The sequence below is a fragment of the Podarcis raffonei genome, chromosome 7 (genome assembly GCF_027172205.1).
Source record: "Podarcis raffonei isolate rPodRaf1 chromosome 7, rPodRaf1.pri, whole genome shotgun sequence".
NCBI lineage: Eukaryota > Metazoa > Chordata > Lepidosauria > Squamata > Lacertidae > Podarcis > Podarcis raffonei.
The window spans coordinates 86,725,614-86,746,052 of NC_070608.1; the positions used below are offsets into that span (position 1 = coordinate 86,725,614).

The 20,439-nt window shown below is 48.7% G+C and overlaps 1 protein-coding gene across 4 annotated transcripts; it reads right to left on the bottom strand.

Moving 5' to 3' along the window:
* Positions 1-159: 159 nt before the first annotated feature.
* Positions 160-19,079, bottom strand: RELL2 (RELT like 2). 4 transcript variants are annotated; one of them, XM_053397352.1, is made up of 9 exons: positions 19,005-19,024; positions 17,524-17,769; positions 13,539-13,755; positions 9,531-9,596; positions 9,370-9,442; positions 8,256-8,444; positions 5,851-6,397; positions 3,238-3,280; positions 160-1,427 (listed from the first exon to the last, which is right to left on the bottom strand). In XM_053397352.1, the coding sequence occupies exons 2-8, from the start codon at positions 17,590-17,592 to the stop codon at positions 3,239-3,241; spliced, it is 1,203 nt and encodes a 400-aa protein (XP_053253327.1). In that variant the 5' UTR covers positions 17,593-17,769; positions 19,005-19,024; the 3' UTR covers positions 160-1,427; position 3,238. The 4 variants fall into 4 exon arrangements, with proteins under 4 accessions (XP_053253327.1, XP_053253326.1, XP_053253328.1 ...); XM_053397351.1 differs by having other exon boundaries at positions 8,256-8,447; positions 19,005-19,021; XM_053397353.1 differs by lacking the exon at positions 17,524-17,769 and having other exon boundaries at positions 8,256-8,447; positions 19,005-19,079.
* Positions 19,080-20,439: the final 1,360 nt, after the last annotated feature.

Consider the following 20,439-nt stretch of genomic DNA (forward strand, 5'->3'; position numbering starts at 1 on the left):
TGCTAGCTAGCATCTGTCTGCACTTTGTCTGTCAGAACTATTGACAACGGCCGGGTCTGCTGCTCTTCTTTTTCTGCCCCTTGCTGAGTGAGCTGGCGCCTGTGCTGCGTCTTTGAGAGGCAATAGATGGGCAGGTACTGACCGAATAAACAGACACCATTCTGCACGTCTTCAGCATCTTTAATAGGGTTAGTTTTTGTTTACACTGTACTTAAACATGAAAAGATGTAGGGCGAAGGCAGAGGTGGCCTTCGGTCATGGCTTAACTAGAACACAGAAGACTAGAAATCACAGGGTCTGGGGTAGTGTTTAGTTGGCTCATCTCCCAAGCCAGGTTCTGGTCTCCTAGCGAGGGGAAAGCCTATCCGGAGCCACAAGAGTCTCCAGGATCTGTGTTGAGCAAAGCAGCCCCCACCCCCACCCCATGCAAGTCCCCACACATACCACATTGAGCCCCACAGCGAAGGGGCTCAGAGTTAGGTGCTATTTGGCTGCTTCAAAGAGGATGGTGTGGTTAGTAGACACTAGAGCAGGATCTTTGCAAGGATTTATCACTTAGGGGAGTGCCTGTTTGTAAATATTGCGGTCTGAGGCAGAATTCACATTTCCTCTTGTGTAACTGCTGCTCCTGAGTTGTAATTCTAGCTCCTCTGATTGTCGTGTGTGAATGCTGGAAACCAGGGAGGCTACCCTGGGTCCAGCTACCTGCCTAAGTGCAGCCCCCAGGGCCACTGTATTCCCTGGTCAGGATGGGAGTGGACACTCAGACTTTAAGCCGGCTAAGCTGAGTCACAGCTACGAGCAGGGCAGGCAATGCCAAGGGCCTTCTCCCCTTAGTTCAAAACTCACTCCACCCACATTGGCCGAGTTCTCTTCCTGCTGTAAGCAGTAGCTGTATTTTATTTTTTAAACACTAATCGTTCACTCAGACCTGACTGGCATGCAGGAAAATGGGCTATTGCTGAAAGGGCAGCGCCTGGAGCGGGATGTGAGAAGGATCCTGAGATACAAATCTGGGATTCTTCAAAGCACCGCAAGTTGAGCCCCAGCATGGAGAAGAATGGGATTCTTACCAGCTCAGGCATACCGGTGGCTCCCGCCATCCCACCCCACAAGTCGCATGGTTGCACACAGGGGCCTTAGCAAAGCTTTCAACAGAATGAGGTTTCAGCAAGGTGGATAACGCCACAACACGGTCCCGTTCCTGCGCTCTTCCGCTGCTGCTGCGTGAGTAGCTGTTGCAATGGGGATGAGGCTCTTGCCAAGTGTCATAGTTCTACTGGTGGAAGTGGCACATCCTTGCCAGGCGTGGTGTCGCTCTTCTGGCCCAGGCGTGAGTCGTTCTGGCCGCCTAGTTCTTGCGAACCTAGTGTTGGCTCTGTGTGCATCTCTCTGCTTTGCAACCCTGAACGTGGAGCAGGCAGGCTCTGAAAGAAAATGTTGAAGGAAGGAGCATGAACAGAAACATCTACCGAAGGCAAAGGATGAGGTGGCTGCCCTCCATCTGTAAGCAGCCAGAGTTCCACTGCAACTTTCACAAGGGGTTAAAAGGATGACCCAACAATGGCAGGCCAGAACAACAGTGATAGAGGTGCCCCCCCCATGGGTAGCAGGTGGGCAGGAGGCGTCACATGCTCCTCCATCCTCCATCCTCCTGTCTCCTGAGCAAGTGGAGAATTGCTCTGTAGCTTAGGAGTTCTGGCATCACTCCTGCCCTCACTGTCTAGAAATATTCTTTCCAGTCAAATGCTAAAAGAAAGCTTGGTGAGCGAAGTCCTCAGGAGTGGGGCCTGACCATTTCCCTCCTATTTTATGTGGCAATGCTAATCCTGCTCCCTCCCGTCCCCAATCCTACTGGCCGGTTCAGTCTTGGCTCCTGTGACCTTGCTTTGTTGTCGTTTCCATTGCTGCTTGCCCAAGTAGATGTTTCCTCCCTCACTCCATTACAATAGGGCTGTTCTTCCCCCCAGTCATTGTTCCCACTGGGATACTTGAAGCCTTCTGTGGGTGGGGGCGGGCGACATGGGTCTCCCTTTTCTCACACAGGGTAAAAAACTGGCTGCATGTTAGGACCGTGATCCCTTTCCTTGCCCTACTGTGTCCTCCTGTCATCCTCGCCCTCCACCAAGAAAGGTTAACACCCTCTTGCCTCCTGGTATGAACTGATTCTCACTTTTGGTTTGAAATTTCTGTTGCTACCCAGACCACCCACCCTTGCTTTCCAGCAGCTGAATTTCCATCTCCATGCAGTAGGAGTGAACTGCCTCTCTCCTTTTTTCTCTCATACTAAGCAGCTCAGAGTCTTTGTTTACTGTGACATGGCTGTTAGAATAATTCATATTTTTCTGTGTGAGCCCCTTACATTGCAATCAATCAATAAAACACACACCTGGAAGTGTTGCTCTCCAAAAAGCCTTATCCCTGTGGTGGGATCTGAACCCTTCTTTGGGGCAAATGAGGAGCCCTATAACTTCTCTTGGCCTGCACATACCTCACAGGGCTGTGGATCTGACTGGTAGTTTTAACTAAAATGTCACTGCTTCTAGGTATGTGTGGAACTGACCATAAACATGGTAAAAGGGCTGTTCTGCTGCTGTCCACACTGGGGCTGCCCAGGGGATCACCTAAGGAGAACCCTGGATCTTGTGGGTGCAGCAGGCATATGTGCTTATGGGCCCAATCTGATGAGCTATGGCACTAGATCTGTGAATGCTTTTTGGCGGGATGCCTGCCGAACGGGTCAGTGGCTATCATCACAGTGTCCCCAACACCATTCCTCGCTGAGTGAGGAGATAGGTGCTTAAAGGGTGAGGAGGTGAATGATGGTGAAAGTTGAGCTCTCCTATGTTCTGCGTAGGTGGAAACCCTAACCTAATACTTCACGTGTTCCCGGAAAGAATCTGGGCCTGGGGCAGGGATACCTCTCTTCCCCCGGGAAGCAGCAGTAGACTGGCAGGCTGTGAAGCTTCCACCTCAGAGCAACATGGTTCAGATTGCTCTGGTGCCTGGGGATGACAAAGAGAAGCCCAGAGAGCAGCAGTCCCCGTCTGGTTTCCGTGTGCCAAAGAATCCCATCCCCTCTTGCCAATCCAGTAAAAGCAGAGCTACTCCCAACCTGCAGGTTACATACTTTGTCAGGCAGTCTGGTCTCCCCCCCCAGCATAACGCCAGGAGTGGCTTTGTGGCAACACTCAAAGCCTCAGTCCCAGCTGTTGACAAGCAGAGTGTGGAACTTACGTCACATGGATACTCCTGGGTCCTGCACCACCAGCCTCTGCTCCTGGGAGGAAAGAGGCAAGAAACAAGCAGGGAAAGGGTCACACCGGCAGCTTAGGTTACGAGAAACCCCAGAAACCCCACAACATGGCACCTAAGGAGTGGGGCAAGAGTGGCAAAGAGGCTTCTAGGGGTCCTGGAAGAACACCCAGGCGTCCCTATACTGGCTAGGATTTGGCCAGATGGTCTATGCCAACAATAGCAGGGGGTGGGAACTGGGTAGGCCGTGTGAGTGGGTGAGAGATGCCAGTGCCTAGAATGGTGGGCATAGGTGCCAACTCCCTGGGGCCCCTGGGTGCCTGAGCACCCACAAAATTCCCCATGAAGGGGCCGGGCAACCAAAAATTTTGGTGCCAGGGCCATGAACGCTGTATGGTACCCACGGCCCCGGGCACCCACAGTTGTGGGGCCAAGCTGGCACTGCTGATGGTGGGCACTGGTGCCAGGAGTTGCTTAGGAATCATGGCTCTTCCTAGGCATGTGAAAACCCTCAAGGAGATTTACAGGTAGGAGCTAATTGGCACTCACTGAAGTCTTATGAGGTAGATATGGGATTAGAGAGCTTCAGCAATGCTTCTATAAAAAGGCCAGTCAGGGAAGGAGGTGGAATCCAGTCTAAGGACCATTTTACATGTGACAATTTTAATGGGCATTGCAAACTCATGATGTGCAATTGCTAAAAGGTATGTCTTCCTTTTTTAAAAAATTAATGTATACCAGGAAAGCACATCTTAAAATAATATGAGTTTATGGGCCTGTTCTACCTTTAGGTAGGCTGAGGTGGCACATCTCAGATAGCAGATATGGGGCATTATTAAAAGGTAGCAACCTGCCGATTAATAATTTACTAATAATTTTATTTACTACTGCCAGAGAGGTTATATTTATATTTTGCTGCTTCAGGCACTAAAATAACTTGGGCTGCCTCTAAGTGGTATGCAATTCAAAATTATGGTTTTAGCAGGTACAGCAGGTAGCATCCTGTCTATATAAAACTCTATGCTCCTTCTCCTCCACCTACCAAATTCTTTCTGTCAAACCAAGAAAATGTTGGATATGTAATAATGTCAGTGTAAATGGGGTAAGAGGTTACACACCAAGAACAAATATGAAACCCAGTTTAAGCAATAATAATATACCAGTTATTTGAGTGTCCTATTTCAAATAGTATGCAATTTTTCATTTCTGCCACTTCAGAGATAGATTGGTTTCTACATCTTTTGACCTCGTAACCCTCTATGGATATTCTGAATATAAACGTTACTGCTTCTAAGCTGATTTCAGCTTGTATGTTGTTTGCATTCCATCATTTAACCACAACAAGGCAGCTATCCTAGAAGTTATTAAAATAATACTTGTGAATTTGTATAGCTTTTACCCAAGCATTCTGTAAAGGGTGCCTCTGCTGCCTCTCTGGCCTGCATTTCACTATTTACAATGACGTTTGAAGCAAAAACACTTCATTTCATCAGCATTTGCTTGCTTTTGGCAGTAAGCAACACTTCAAACACTTATTTCCTCTCCTCTTTGCTGTTGTATCACCATTATTACCTGAACTCATTACAGTCCTGTACCTTCCTAGTTTTATCCTTTTATGGTTTTTTTAAATGTTTTGATGTTCATGGAACTAAAATTCTTAGTGCTGTAACATTTGGAAGATTAATGTTCTTCCCAAATCTATCCTGCACTGGGAAATCCTTTTGCAGCTACCTTGCTGCCCTTATTTTCATCACAGTTCTTCCCTTTGGAGAACTCTTGCTTAGTACAGACACAAATAGATTTGGGGTGGTGGGAGGACTTAGGATATGCATTTCCTGCTTTTCTAGCAAGATACAGAGCCTCCCTCAGATCATTTTGCCCAAGAACAATAGTTCAGAGTCCGGCACATGCAGCAGTGTAGCTAGCCACTTGGGTGCCCGGTGTGGGGGCGTGTCCTGCAGCCAGGGGCGGGGCGAGCCAAGCCTCTCCTCCGCCTCCCCCTCAGCTGTAGGGCAGCTGAGGGAGAGGCAGTAGGCAGGTGCAAGTCCCACGCTGCCGTTTTAGGCAGCGTGGAACCTGCAGGCGCCTAAGTCACCGCGTCACTCCTAAAAAGTTTCAGGAGTCCATTTTTTTAAAAAAACCCTCCTTTTGTCACCCCTCTCAGTGAGGACACCTGGGGCGGACCACAGCCCCCCACGCACTCCCCTTCCTCCGTCACTGGGTGCATGTGTCATTAGAGGAGGGAAGGGGAAGCAGAACTCCCTCTGCAGCAGGAAAACAGTGCTGCACCAGCTTGTGTAGGTAGGTAAGTGGGCACAGACACACCTTAATTCTCAGTGCTAGGTACTCTGTGACCCCTGCTTGAAGATTGGATTTTTTGATACATGTAAACAGTTACCCACTGGCTGTTTATCCTCCTCCACTATCTCAAGAGAATCTGTGAGTCGCAACCCCTGGCCCTTTCAGTGGCATCAGTTTGGATGTGCTATGAGGGCTGTTACCTGTTAGTCAACAATGCTCTTAGTATCCCTGTGCACAGAAAGAGAAATGGGGTGTCCCGTAAGACGAGGAAAGAGAGGACATAACAGTATCTACCTGGAGTTCTGTGCTGTTTGTTCTATTGATCTCGTTTCCTGATATATCTAGTCTGGCTGCTACTTTTTCTGATACATCATTAGCTGCCCTTTGAACACCCTCGTCCTCAGAGGCAGCCACGTCCTTATCCAGCCTCTCCGGATCCTCTGACCCAAGGCACTTGGGTCCAGTAGAGCAGTTTGTCTCGGACGCATTGCTTGTTGCAGTCCCTAGGAGGTTGGCCTCTTGCAATGAGCAGGGCGTAGGGTTTTCTTTCCTCTCTGGTCCGTTCATGGAGACATCTGAATTGGCCGTTGTGTTCAAGGGGCCTTCTCCTTGAGTGGACTCATCTGCCCATTCTTCCTTGGACCCTTTTTCGCTTTCAGGATCTGCCTGCTGGAGTCTTCCTTGCTGAAATTCACCTGTGTGAACGATTCCATTCTGGGAGCCCTCCCATGCGAGTTTCTCGTTGCTGTGGGCTTCCTGGTTTGCGTCAGCAGATCCAAGGTCCTGTTTGCTACCAGGGAGAGACTCGTCCTGTTTCTTCCCAATATGGGTGACATGAAATCTGGTGGGGGGGGGATAAAGGAAGTCAGGTGAATCAACAGTGACAAATCATCCTGTAAGATCCCTCATCTTCTGGGTTGCAAGGTCTCCTGACAGAACAGAAAGCAAAACTCTGAGGCACTTGGTTATATTTTTTGTGGATAAGATACTAACCATATCCTACTAGCTACTCTCCAATGCAGAATAACATACCTTTTCCCTGGATACTTTCAAATAGGTTTATTATTCCTGTATTTTGGTGTCCACCTCTCACTCTCCCCACGGATGCTAGATTAGAAGAACATGCTAAGGAAAAGGAGCGAACGTTTGAATGGGGAGAAAAGGCTGAGCATGAGCCCTGTGGAAACCAGTTAGGGAGCCCTTTCCCACATAATTTAAATCTTTTCCTCAAAGGAAAGAGGCTAAAATTGCAACACTTCCAAGTCAAACCATGAGACACTACTCATCAAGCTGGTGCTCTGACCCCCTCACTCTTTGCCTTTGATTTATTTTCATTTTTCATCTGGCAAGTATGCCTAATAAACTAGCTGAGAATATAAATACACTCTCTCTTATGGAGCCAAGGCAAGCACCATTCGCTCACTAAGAATAATGGCAAATCTCTTCATGTGGGCACAGTGTTGTGAGGCACTGGATGAGCCATCGGAGGGTGTCCCATTCAAGGGGTCCTCTACTGTGTCTTCATTAAACACCTCTTATTCAAAACAGATTGGTTTTGGTGTGGAAAGTTTCCTTTTCACCATGTGAGAAATGATGTGTCCTCTTCTCTTTTGTTGCTGCTTTTCATATGCCTGGCCCTGCAATTCCGTGGCCCCTGGAAGGCCAAGAATTCTGACCTTGGAGAGGGAGATGCAGTGCTGGGTTCCCACCTTCTCACTATTCTGGAAACCTCTGTAGTCCTGGCCCTACCAACATTAGGAGGACCAAAAAGGAGCTGGACCAGAGGGAGGCTCAGCTTCAAGTATCCAACACCTGACCACATCCTGACATGCCCCAAAATGGAGATCAAACTATGTTAGCTCGGGAGTCAGAGTGTCTCAGTTCCCACCAAAGCATAGTTATTGTTTATATAAACCCTACAAAAAGCTGGTGTGGATCCCCTAAGGAGGTTGGATAGTGTCTTGTATGCCTCCTTCTGGCAACTCTTGCAGACAAGCTGGTGCCAAATGTTTTCCTTTGGGCCACATCAGCAAGACTGCGGGTGGGGGGGGTGGCTCTTGTCGTCTGAGCAGCCCAGGACCTCCAGACACATTGCATGGCTTGAGCCCCAGAGAGCTCACTTCGGTGCTGCAAGCGCAGCAAAAACAACGCAGGGGCGAGCAGTTATGGGGGGGGGGGAGTCACTCCTGTGTCGGTCTCTACAGCCACAGCAGGCTCTGCAACTTTCTAACAGTTTGGCCTCACCCCCAAAGGCGCACTCCTCCATTGTCTCCTGAGAGAGATGGGTGCCAACAACAACATAGTTGTTTGAATTTTTCCAAGATGAGCGAGTCATTTTATTATTATTTTATGGTATGTTTTATTGCACTCATACCTTTTATTGTACCAGTGACTTAATATTTTATTTGAGGGTGCAGTCTACAAATATTCTAACTTTTTAAATATATTAACCCCCCCCGTTTGTTAGGAGAGGGAAAATGTAAAAACAAAACAACTGAAGAAAGCACCCTTGCACACCTCGCTCCTGCCCTGCCACTTGCTATGGTGAATACCTTCTCCCAACCGAAGAATTGCAAAGTGAATTTCTTCTACTCCCTTTACACTGATTTTCCAAGATGTTGTATTAGGTTTTTATGCTGAAATCTAGTAAAATGAAGGATGGCGTGGAAATAAAGAAAGACCTGTCTCTTGATAAATACCTGCCCACAGAGAAGACCGTGGTCTCCCCCGGGTGCATCTTGCCCTTGCCCTCCTTGGAGCGGCCCTGTCGATGCAGCGGGTGCCTCTTTTTCCTACTGCAGTGGATGCAAGGGGCTTGCGTTGAGCCCAAATGCACCGTGTGGTGATGGGGCAGGCCAGCATCTTGGCTGCTGCGATGTGGGCAGAGGCTGCTGGAGAAAAGAGAACAGAAAGCTAATTGCCACTACAGTCATTGAGCTCGGAACATAATTGCCCCAAACCACTCAATCTAAACAGAAGGATGCAACCCTCAAGACACGACCAGCACATTAGCATGAGACAAGCACAAGAGGTTCTGAGATTCACACAGACAAATGTGACCCATGGAGTTCAAGCTACCAGGAAGTTCTCCTAAGAAAGCCCCAATGAAATAAATGTGAGTGCTACAAAAACACAACCCCCACCCCCACACCACAAAAGATATGAAGGTAAAGGACCCCTAGATGGTTACATTCAGTCAAAGATGACTATGGGGTGCAGCGCTCATCTCACTTCAGATTGAGGAAGCCAGCGTTTGTCCACAGACAGCTTTCTGGGTCATGTGGCCAGCAGGACTAAACCACTTGTGGCACAACAGAACACCGTGACGGAAACCAGAGAACACGGAAATACTGTTTACCATCTTGCCACAATGCTACCTATTTATCTACTTGCACTGATGTGCTTTTGAATTGCTAGGTTGGCAGAAGCTGGGACAGAGCAAAGGGAGCTCACCACTGTTGAGCAGATTCGAACTGCCAACCTCGGTGGTTTAGACTACAGCGCTACCCGCATCCACCACAATACAACCCCAGCATGGACTGGGGAGGGAAGACCCCATTTGGTTTTTCTACCTCAGAAACCAAAAGCAACCCGAACTGTAATGAAATGAAATGTTGAGGGAGCCATATGAACACCAGGGATTCAAGCCTGGGCTTCCCCTTTGCCCTTTTCTAGCGCAGAGACAAGGGCTTTAATCTCTCCATCTCTTCCTCACTGACAGCTGACCTCTAGCCCAGTCTTCAAGGAAGGATGGCATAGCAGAGATTCCCAAGATGGAATAGGCCCTATGGTGCACCTGGACCCTGTCCTCACCTGGGCACAGGGACCGGCAGTGGGAGATCAGCGTCACCATCTCCCAGCATTTCCTTCAGGACTTCCACATTTGCTAACAAAGGGGAGAAAGAAGAAATGTGTCACAGCCAGGTCCTCATGTACAGGGACTTCCCAACCGTTAAACCAAGGTTAAGCCTTACCTTCATTCTGAATGATGCACTTCACTATCTTCTCTACAGTGTCCTCATTCAGCTCCTCATCTTCATCTGAAATAAAAAGATATGGCAGTGATAGAAGACACATAGGAACTTTTGTGACGGGATAAATCTCCATACAGCATCAAAAACCTTGAAATGCTCAAGGAACAGCTAGCCCCGTGCTTCAGCAAAAGTGACCTGGGAAGCTGTTCTCTCTAACAGAGGTGTGCAAACAGAAGTGGCTTCCTGGGTGGGGCCTCAGCTGTTACTGCAACTTCCCAGCAGGTGAGGTACTATCAAGAAGGAGAGGCAAGGGGGCAGGAGGTTGGCATAGTGCAAACCATCAGCGGAACCAGCCTGACACCCAGCTGGTGCATTTGCACTGTGCCAATCTCCCTGCTGCCTTGCCCCCTCTGCCCTGGCAAGCAACAGTGAATTAGGAAGCTAACCTAGCAGCCCTGTCCCACCCAACAAGCTACTGGGGGAGGGACCTGTGGCCACAAGCAGCCCTTGGCCTGATTTCATGCAGGGGCAAGGAGGCACAGAGAAAATGAGCTTCTTTACACCATTTGTGGCTCTGTCGCTCCCTGCCATTGCCATATGTGGCCTCTGACCAGGGCCAGCCCAAGACATTTTGGCACCTGAGGTGAGCCACAAAATGATGTGCATGTCCCTGCCATGGAACAAGGGCGGGGGGAGAGCAGCAGGGCCTCCTATTCGCCAAGAGGCCTCTGTAGAGACAACATTGGGGGGGAGACTGCTGAGGAGACGCAGATCCGGCCTCCAAGGGATGTGATGCAGCTGTTTCTGCCACCAGTGCAATGGCAGGAGGTGATACATTCCATGCAGGCCAGATCTGCTGCTCCTATGGATCCCGCCACCTGAGGTGGTTGCTTCACCTTGCCGGCCCTGCCCCTGACAGATTAGCCCTACGGGAATGTGATCCTCAACAGAAAAAAGGTTCCCCAGCCCTGCTCTAGCAGATCACGTAGCAGCACAGTCTGCCCATAATCGTCCTGATATAATTTGAATTGAATCTCCCAAACTCAGGGGTGCCATTCAAAGAAGCCAGTCACTTCCCCACACATTTCAGTCCCTGTGTTTATTCCTCAGGAATACCTGTATTTCTTGACAACCCACTACTTCTACACAATGTGGCAATTGTCAGAAACAATTACTTATAAAGATAAATATCTCTCTTAAATGTTGCTTCTTCTTTGCAATCTAAATTCATAGAATCATAGAAGAGTTGGAAGAGACCACAAGGGCCATCGAGTCCAACCCTCTGCCAAGCAGGAAACACCATCAGAGCACTCCTGACATATGGTTGTCAAGCCTCTGCTTAAAGACCTCCAAAGAAGGAGACTCCACCACACTCCTTGGCAGCAAATTCCACTGTCGAACAGCTCTTACTGTCAGGAAGTTCTTCCTAATGTTTAGGTGGAATCTTCTTTCCTGCAGTTTGGATCCATTCGACAGAAGCCATGCACAAACTCTTGAAACTTTGCATTCCCAGCCACCTGACATCTCTCTAGTAGATGTAGAACAGCTAAGCGAAGCCCACAGTGATTGTTTATAAACAGCTCAATAATCATGTGTTTCTACTTGATAAATGGAAAACGGCCATTTACAAAAGACAAAACTCTGTAGCAAGGTTAAGGCTGCCACAGTGCCCTTCAGAGCAACGGAGCTACAGTCTTTTTGATGCCACTCTGCAGCAAAGGAAGTGCAGGGAAATTTGGGTTCAAATCCCCTCACAACCATAATGTTAACTAGGGCAAGTCACAATTTCTTATTCTAGCCCACTTTATAGCTTTGTTGTGAGGATAAATTCATGTGTGCCACCTGAGCTCTTTAGGGTGAAAGTAGAATGCAACCTTGATGAAAAGCTAATAAAAACTAACTACTACAGCTTTTCTTTTTCTTTCCCTGCTCATCTTTACCTATCCTCCCTCCCTCCTCACATTTGGAAAATAGCAGAAACGTGGCCCCAAAATGCCCATAGCTGCATCGCATACAATGGGGCTCAGGCCGCAATCACAGGCAAGTCTGAGGGACATAATAGCCAAGAGCACACATCAAATTTTCAGGCATCCCATTACAAGGACATTCCTGGCCTGAAAAAAGAGTGAGGTATCAAAACCAGCCCTTGTCGCAGGAGTGAGCTATGCCCACTGGAAGATCCTGCTTTCAGGTGTGGCTGGTACCCACCGATTGGTCAGGTGGAAGGCAGGGACTCAAGCAGGAGGCGGAGCCAGGGCCAATGACAGGCAGAGCCAACTCCCTCTAATTTTGTCCCACCCTCTTCCCTACTGAGTCCTACAAGGGCAGCCCTGAGCCATGGGAGGAGGAAGCCAATAGGCAGTGCTTGCCTCCTAGACAGGATGCAAGAAAGGCAAGCAGGTTGGGGCTGCTTGAGGGCAGACTGAGGTGGATGGCACAGTGCCCCCATTTGCCCTAACAGAGCAGCCTCCACTTCCTCCTTCATCATCCAACTTTACAGTGGTACCTCAGGTTAAGTACTTAATTCGTTCTGGAGGTCCGTTCTTAACCTGAAACTGTTCTTAACCTGAAGCACCACTTTAGCTAATGGGGCCTCCCGCTGCCACCGCGCCACCAGAGCACGATTTCTGTTCTTATCCTGAAACAAAGTTCTTAACCTGAAGCACTATTTCTGGGTTAGCGGAGTATGTAACCTGAAGCATATGTAACCCGAGGCACCACTGTAGTTGAAGTTGTACGGAAAGAGTTTAGCTGTAGGTGCCAGAAAAGGCAGTGTTTCTCTTCTGTTGTTGCCCTCCATCCCACCTTGATTCAGAGTCCTAAATATTGTTTGCCGCTCAGTTCAAGAAAACCATTGTGGTGGAGCGACCTGGGTTCAAGTCCTCACTCGGTCATGAAGGGCACTGGCTGATCTGGGGCGAGTCTTCTAGCCTCTCACCTACATCACAAGGTTGCCTGGGGGAATAGACTGATGCAGGGAAAGATCACTCCGAGCTCCTTGAACAAAGGTAGGATAAAATAATGAAAACCACTCACACCCATCTAAGTTCAGATGCCCCTAATTCTAGGATGCAACCCACCATGATATTCTGGTCCTATTTTCCTATGTGTTTCAGATGATTTGGCATGAGGCTGGGACAAGATGCTTGGAGAAGTATAGTCTCTCACTGGCTTATTAAACCCTTGGTCTTCATAGAGTCGGAAGGGAGTGTGAGAGTCATCAAGTGCAAGACTCTTTACGCCCAACATGGGGCTTGAACTAAAGACCCTGAGATTAAGAGTCTCCTGCTCTTACCAGCTGAGCTATCCTGCTGTCCTCTGTGCACAAATTCCAGCAGCAGAGGGATGACTATCCACTTGGCTATGGTTCAGCAGGGATTTGAACCAAGAGATTCAACCTCTTGCATCGATCTAGTATTTTCTGGCATTATTCCAAGGCTACAGTTTTGCAAATTATTAAATATGAGCTATTAGCTCCAATTTAGTGAGGTGACTTTAAGCAACGTGCAAAAGAGCTGCAAAGTTGGTGATAGGGAAGGGAGACCAGTAACGTTTTTTGCTTAGATCCGGAAATTTCAGTTCAGATCTGGGTCATTCCCATCGAGCACAGCAAGAAAAACGTGAATAATACTGGACTGCATGATGGGTGAAAGCAGAGTTGAGCAGAGCAAAGCCAAAGTCACAAAACCTAAAAGGATGGGAGCTGTCAAGACGGATGAAGCGGCTGCTCTGAAAGCCACCAGCAGCCCACATATAATTACTTTAATCCCTCCAGCAAATTGCACCCGCAGAATTTAGGCTGGTGGGGTAAAATAGTGATGCTTTTTTAAACGTAGAGTTCTCCATGCCCCCTTCTCCAACTCATTATTTGCTAGCCCAGGGCTGGCGAACTCTTGGTCTTGAAGGAACACCGCTTTGCGCCTGCGGGTGGCGGGGAGCTTCGTGCTGAGAAAGATAGAAGCCCCCCGCTCGCTGCTTTCCCTCTCTGCCCCCTCCCCCTTTACTCACCATCTTGCAGCTGGGTCAGAGACTCCTTGTTATCAGAGTCGAGCTCATCCCGGAATGTCCGGCAGCGGTAGCCCTTCTTCTTCAGGACGTGGCAAATGAGGAATCCCACGAGTCCCATGACGAAGAAGACCAGGACCAGCAGGAACAGCATGGAAACGCTGTGCTGGTGGTCGGCATCGTCCTCCCCCTCGTCGTTGCTGTGCTCCGACATTCGGATCTGCGAGAGAGGGAGCGCGCATGGCTCAGGGCCCGCAGATACCCACGTGCCTCCTTGCCCACCCAGGCCAGTGGCGCCAAGGTGCCCTGGGCAGGTACCGGGGCTCAGCTCCCTGTTTCCTGGGCTCCCCCACTAATCGAAAAACACCCCTCTGGTGAGAAGCCTTACTGAGGGCTTGCGGAAAGTTTATCGGGGAGGTTTCGCTTGACTTCCAGAAAGAGGTTCCTGGAGATTTTACCAAGGGTCTTTTGCAGCCATCTGCCTCAGAAGTCAGGCGCAAGGACGAGCAGTCCAAGGGCAAGAATTCTCAGCCAGATCCCCGGGAGAGAGGAGGTGCTGCTGCTGCTGCTGCTTCCCTAGGAAACGTCCTGCTTCCATTTTGAGATGCTTTGACTTGAGAAATGCGTTTCCTCACGCCTCCCGTTTCTGCCTTGGCGGTTCCCTTCTCCCTCCCTCCCTCTCTCCTTCCCCTGCTAGAGGTTTTCCAAGGACACGGCGCCAGCCTTTGAGAGCGCGCGGCCGCTCTCGGCGGGACGAAGCATCCCCCAGCCTCCCTCTCTCTCTCTCTCTTTCTCAATCTGTCTGTCTTGGTCTCTCTTTCCACCTCCGCGGCTCGGCTGAAGGATGCTTCTCAAGGACACGACCGGTGCCGCACTCCTGCCGCTGCCTCTGCAGCACAAACCTCGCTCCGGAGAGGCGCGACGGCTCCCTCCCTGCTCCTCCTCCTCTTCCTCCTCCTGTGCAAGCACCTTTCCCCACCCCCATCACCCCCCCGGCCGCTCCCCTCGTCCTGCTTCTCGGTCTCCAGGCACTGCAGGTCCGAAATACTCACGGCCGACAAGGAGGCTCTCCTCCCGGGACGCCCAAGTCAGCGCTCAGCGGAGCGCATTCCGGCTGCCGCAGCAGCGACCAGGCAGGCTCCGCAGCTGCTCGCCAGGCGGCCCCCAGCTGGCCGCGCACCTTCCGCGCGCGCAGGAGCCCAGAGCATCGCGCGCACCTTCCTGGCGAGGTGCGCGCCCGCCGGGCCTCCCCGGAATCCGCATGGGCTTCAGCCTCCTCCCAAGAGCGTCCCAGAGCCGGGCGAGCGAATCCTTCTCCCCGGGCCACTAGGCGCTGCTGCCCCCTCCGCTCCCTCGGATGGCGCGGGCGCCTCCAGCGGGCGAAGCAGCGACGCGCTGCCACCGCCTCGGCGCGCACCTGAAGCGCCCTTCTTCCCGCGAGGCTGTCCCTTCTGCCTCCCGTCTCCTAGCAACCCCGCAACTCCGAGGCCGGGTACCACTCGCAGCATCCCTGATGCCTGTCTGGCAAGCCGCGCACATGGCGGGCTGCTGCCGCCCTTCAGCACAAGGGCTCGACTATGCCTCCCGGGTTCCCCACAACCTCTCCAGAAATCTCTCAGGCAGAAACCGGGTGGGGTCCGGGGAGAGGCTGAGAGAGCACCTTCTGGGGACTGAGTGAGAGGCAGCAGCTGCCAAAGCGCCTCCAGGAGCCATTTTGCACAGACTTTGGAGGGAAGGCATGTCACCATCTGACCCCGCCGAAACGTTGCTATTCCGAGGTTCGGCATCAGGCTCAGTAACTGGAAGGCTTTCCAGACCCTGTTAAGGCCAAGTCTGGGTTGGATCATATCACACTGCTGGTGGGTACTCAGGCCTCCAGATGTTTTGGGGACTACAGCTCCCATCATCCCTAGCTAACAGGACCAGTGGTCAGTGGTGATGGGAATTGTAGTCCCCAAACATCTTCCTGGAATGCTAGTTTCCCACGTGGAGGGAATTACTGTGTGTTCATATTGCTTGCCTTAGAGCACAACAAAGTGTGTTGTCCCCCACTCCTCTAATGCATTTCTCAACTCATATCAACTTCAACTTCTCAACTTGGACTACTATAATGCACTCTACGTGGGGCTACCTTTGAAGGTGACCTGGAAACTACAACTAATCCAGAATGTGGCAGTTAGACTGGTGATTGAGAGTGGCCACCGAGACCATATAACACCTGTCCTGAAATACCAGTACCTGCATTGGCTCCCAGTACGTTTCCGAGCACAATTCAAAGTGTTGGTGCTGATCTTGAAAGCCCTAAACGGCCTTGGCCCAGTATACCTGCAGGAGTATCTCCACCCCCATCATTCAGCCCAGACACTGAGGTCCAGCGCCAAGGTTACAGGGAACCAGGCAGAGGGTCTTCTAGGTAGTGGATGTCAAGGAAATAAACAACTATCTGACTTTTAGAAGACATCATAGGGAAGTTTTTAATGTTTGATGTTTGATTGTGTTTTAAATATTCTGTTGGGAGCCGCCCAGAGTGGCTGGGGAAACCCAGCCAGATGGGTGGGGTATAAATAATAAATTATTATTACTATAACTTCATATCAGCAGAGCTTCATTAATGTCAGATTTGTTTTAGTACACACTAGAGGTTGTTAATGGAACAGGGAAAACTTGTCTAGAGACAAAATAAGAATAGCTAAACGACTCCAGTTGTTGTCAAGCTGCTTTGAGAAACACATCAAACAGCAGTACTTTATAACAAAGTGCATTTTGGATAACTTTGTGAACACGGATTTAAAAGCCCACATTGGAAAATGCAGGGAGAGCACAGGAAACAGGAGTGTGAAGACAGTCACAGATTTGGGGAGCAATCCCTCAAGCATCTGGTGTAAAGCAAACTGGTGCAATTTATGTGAATGTAAAGTTACACCAGATCCAAATTCCTTCAGCAGCACAGCTGCTTCCCTGCCTAAGCCCAGAAAAGGGAAAACAAGCTTTTAAAATAGTATTCTATCCAAAGTTTCCAAGACTGAGAGGAATTGGCTAAGCATCCAGTCTAGCCCCACCTCCTCCTGGCAAGCTCTCTAAACTGGCCTCAGCTGAAGCAGCTTTAGCTCCACTGGCTGAGCCCCAGCTGAGCCAGGGTTGATTGACTGATTTACTTATGTGCAGCTTTTCATTCATGAACTGTGCCCAAAGCGCCTTACAGCAAACATTCAAAACAATGAAATACAGAGCATGGAAATTCAAACATATGAAATACAGAACATGCCAGTGAATTCAAAAATGACAAAATCGACAATTTGGCAAACACAGAATAAATTCAACATTACAAGACGAAAGCAAATACTATTCATTTATTAGGTACATAAATGAATAGCAAAACAAGAGTCAACCAACAATAAAGTTTCTGGCACTGGTCTTGCTGCACTCCAAGGAGCCTGGTTTAAATGCTCTTTGGGGAAGAGGGGTAGGGGACATACAGCCGGCTCCAGAAGTGGCTGACAGGAGCAAAAGGATGAGCAACTTATGCCGGCAAACCTTCTGCTGAGCTGGGTTTGGGAACTTAATGCTGACTGAGCCAGAGATCTGATTCATCCTAAGCTGCTCCTCCAAGGGATCTTGCCATAGGAATGTTCCTTTAAAGGAGAGCATTCAGTTATATGAGCCCTCACCAGAAGCCTGAAGTCAGAAAGCCACATATAACCTCCGTACTCGGCCTGTGTTTTAACTTGATATATATTTACTGATGTCCCATTTGTGCTCATTTCAGCTTCCCAGGACACTTTGTAAGTTACTTCTGATTAGCCATACTGGAACAAGCAAACTTGAGGGACAGACTGCTCCATGAAATTGATGGATTTACAGTTATTGCAGAGGCTCAGAGCTATCACTTGCACACTGGATGCAACCAAAGATTGGTTTTTTTTATAAAAAAAAAATCACACTGTGTGCACTATTTGGCTTACCAATGCTGATATATCTGTGTTAATACCTTGTTAATGTGAATGGCCCTCTGTGCAAGTCCAAAAATATGGACACTGTGGGCCCTCAGGCAAAACATGTGTGTGTCCACTTCTCACTTCAGTGGGCTCAAACAGGCTGTCACTGCCCCCGGCTGTTGCTGCTGCTTTCCATCCACACTGTTGACTGCTCATTTGCCAGCAAGAGAGCTGGAGGTGAAAGAGAGAGAAGGCAGGAGCAGCTCCTTCTCTACTTCTGCACCATCATAGTTCTGATTCTGGGCCAGAGGGAAGTGGAGGGGGGACTAGTGAAGGGTGGCAATAGGAAGGAAGGGAGGGAAGCAGCAGAAAGGGGACAGGGGCTTGTTGACATTGGTGCCGGTGTAGAAGTGTGAGACCCAGCAAGGGCCTGACCACATTGACCCCTCAACCTGCTCTCCTTGATCTCTTTTTCTCATCTCCAGTCTATTTCAGAAACCTTTTAAATTAATAACTGGGGTCAGCTGGGTTTAGCTGAGTGCAATGCTCTTTCCATTTGCTGAGCATAGGGCACCCCTTCCCACCCCCAAATGTGCTAACTCTTCTTTTCCCCAAACACCACAACTCTCAGCTGCCATTGTACATCCATGGGATCCTCCTGCACATGAATTGTCACATGGTGGTGTCCCCAACCTTTGGCTTTTTATCAATATAGGACTTGTAAAGTCAGGAGGAGATTGTGAGGTTGTAAGAGCAGCACTAGGTTCTCCGAAGAAGAGCCATGATCGGCTGAAGCCAGCCTTGGAATAACACTCAATACATGAAATGACTTCTGAGGATGTTTACACAGGCATAATGCCTCTTTGTGCCAATAGCCACTGGTGGTGCAATCTGAAATCTGTTATGTATGTATCTCACAGGATAAAGGCTGCGGAGTACTTCCTACGCTCTGTCTCAAACACTATTAAAAGTACACACTAGAGGGGCTTTCTTAGCATGCCCAGTTTTTTCTCTGCTTCCTCATCCCTGTTTTGTTTTTTTTTTAAAGCAAGCTTTCAATAAGAAGGTGTATTCTGGAAAACTCAAGTGGCTTACCCCTCACTATTTTGTGATTTCAGTTGGTCTTTGTTGGCATCTGTCTGTTTTGAGAGACAATAGAGTGTCCCTCCCCATAACACAATATGCAAATTAGGTAAAGGTAAAGGGGCCCCTGACCATTAGGTCCAGTCGTGGACGACTCTGAGGTTGCAGAACTCATCTCACTTTAGCACTTTGACTAGGTGGGCAGGGGCAGGGACTGAGCAATGGGAGCTCACCCCATCCTGGGGGATTCAAACCGTCAGCCTTCTGATTGGCAAGCCCTAGGCTCTGTGGTTTAGACCACAGCACCACCCACATCCCACTATGTATATTAGTTGGTCCTAATAAGGCTATTCTCCTACAGATATTATTGGATTTTTTCTAATGGTAAATGGCTACTATTTATCTGTCTATGAAAGAAAAATGTGTATTTGAAAAGGGAATATATTCTTACCTCTTTTCCTGCTAGGGTAAATGCAGCAGTAGGCCCCATGGCGCAGTTAGCTTTAAGGAAGTGTGCTGACTTTATCTCACACTTGCACCTTGCTGATCTCGGTGACCCTCCATGCCTCCTCTTCTCTCCCAATCCTCAGGGTGGCCAAAACTGTTTTAATGTCTAAGCCAATTTGAAAACTAGAGGCAAGAAAGAATATTAAAATGAGAAGGGATACTGTTTGCCAGTTTCAAATATTTTTGCATATGACAAAAAGAGCAAAGGATTTAAATGATAGGAAGGTAAATGTATGTTGAAAATAAAGAGGTGATTGTAATCCAGTAATGGTACAATTGTGCTGGGATCTATAGGGTATCTAAGGAAGTATGATTGCTTCCTTTTAAAATTGACTGCAATTTTAATATTAACATTTTTTTAAAATACATGGGAAATGTTGGATGGGTACCAGTGGTGCATTAAGCACAGATGGATATACAGTATGCTTGACAGGTTGACTCACTAGATTCTTTCCAAATAATTTTCCTCTTCCTCTCAATAAGGCATAGAGACAAATCTGAATATATATAATTTAAAAGTCCAATTCTTTGAGCAAAGACCATAGGAATGTGCCATGGGGCAGATGAGGCAGAACCCTCAGATACGTAGCATTCTTTAAAAATGAAAACAAAAGGAGACTAAGTTTCTGGCATTTGTAGAGCCTGAGATATGAGGCAAAATATGCAGGTACTTGTTTGTTTTGTGATAAATTTGCCTACTCCTACCTTTCATTGTTCTTGGTGGGTGACTAAAGTAATAGCAATGAATGACATTTAGGAAACCAGATCTAATCAATTAGACAAAGGAAAAGTTGGAGTGCGACACCTATTGTCTATGACATGGGGAGGCAACCTGAGGCCTGGGGGCCGGATCTGACCCAATTGCCTTCTAAATCCAGCCTGCGGACGGTCCGGGAATCAGTGTGTTTTTACAAGAGTAGAATGTGTCCTTTTATTTAAATACATCTCTGGGTTATTTGTGAGGCATAGGAATTTGTTCACCCCCCACCCCCAAAAATATAGTCTGGCCCCCCACAAGGTCTGAGGGACAGTGGACCGGCCGCCTGCTGAAAAAGTTTGCCTGGTCCACAATTTGGAAGCTGCCCAGAGAGGCTGGGGCAACCCAGTCAGATGGGGGGGCATATTTGTTTGTTTGTTTACCTTGTATGCTGCTCTGGGGAAATCCAGAATTTGAGTGTAACTGTAGCTGGGGATTAGTGTGTAAACTCAAAAATAAAAAGTAGCAGCAAAGACAGGAGTTCTTTATATTTCTAACTCAGATCTTTTATTTAGCCAGAAATATTGTCCCTTCCTTGAAATTGTAAATATTTACAACATTTATAGATATTTACGACATCATAGGCTATGGCTGATAGAGCATATGTTACGCCAACCCTGTA

Excerpts from the sequence above, each read along its gene's own strand:
- RELL2 (XM_053397351.1), bottom strand. The coding sequence starts at position 17,592 with ATGTTTTGCCTGAGGGCCCACAGTGTCCATATTTTTGGACTTGCACAG. Across the intron at positions 9,443-9,530 it reads GTGCATCATTCAGAATGAAG|CAAATGTGGAAGTCCTGAAG; the intron begins GTAAGGCTTAAC and ends CCCCTTTGTTAG. Across the intron at positions 6,398-8,255 it reads ACGGTCTTCTCTGTGGGCAG|ATTTCATGTCACCCATATTG; the intron begins GTATTTATCAAG and ends CCCCCCCACCAG.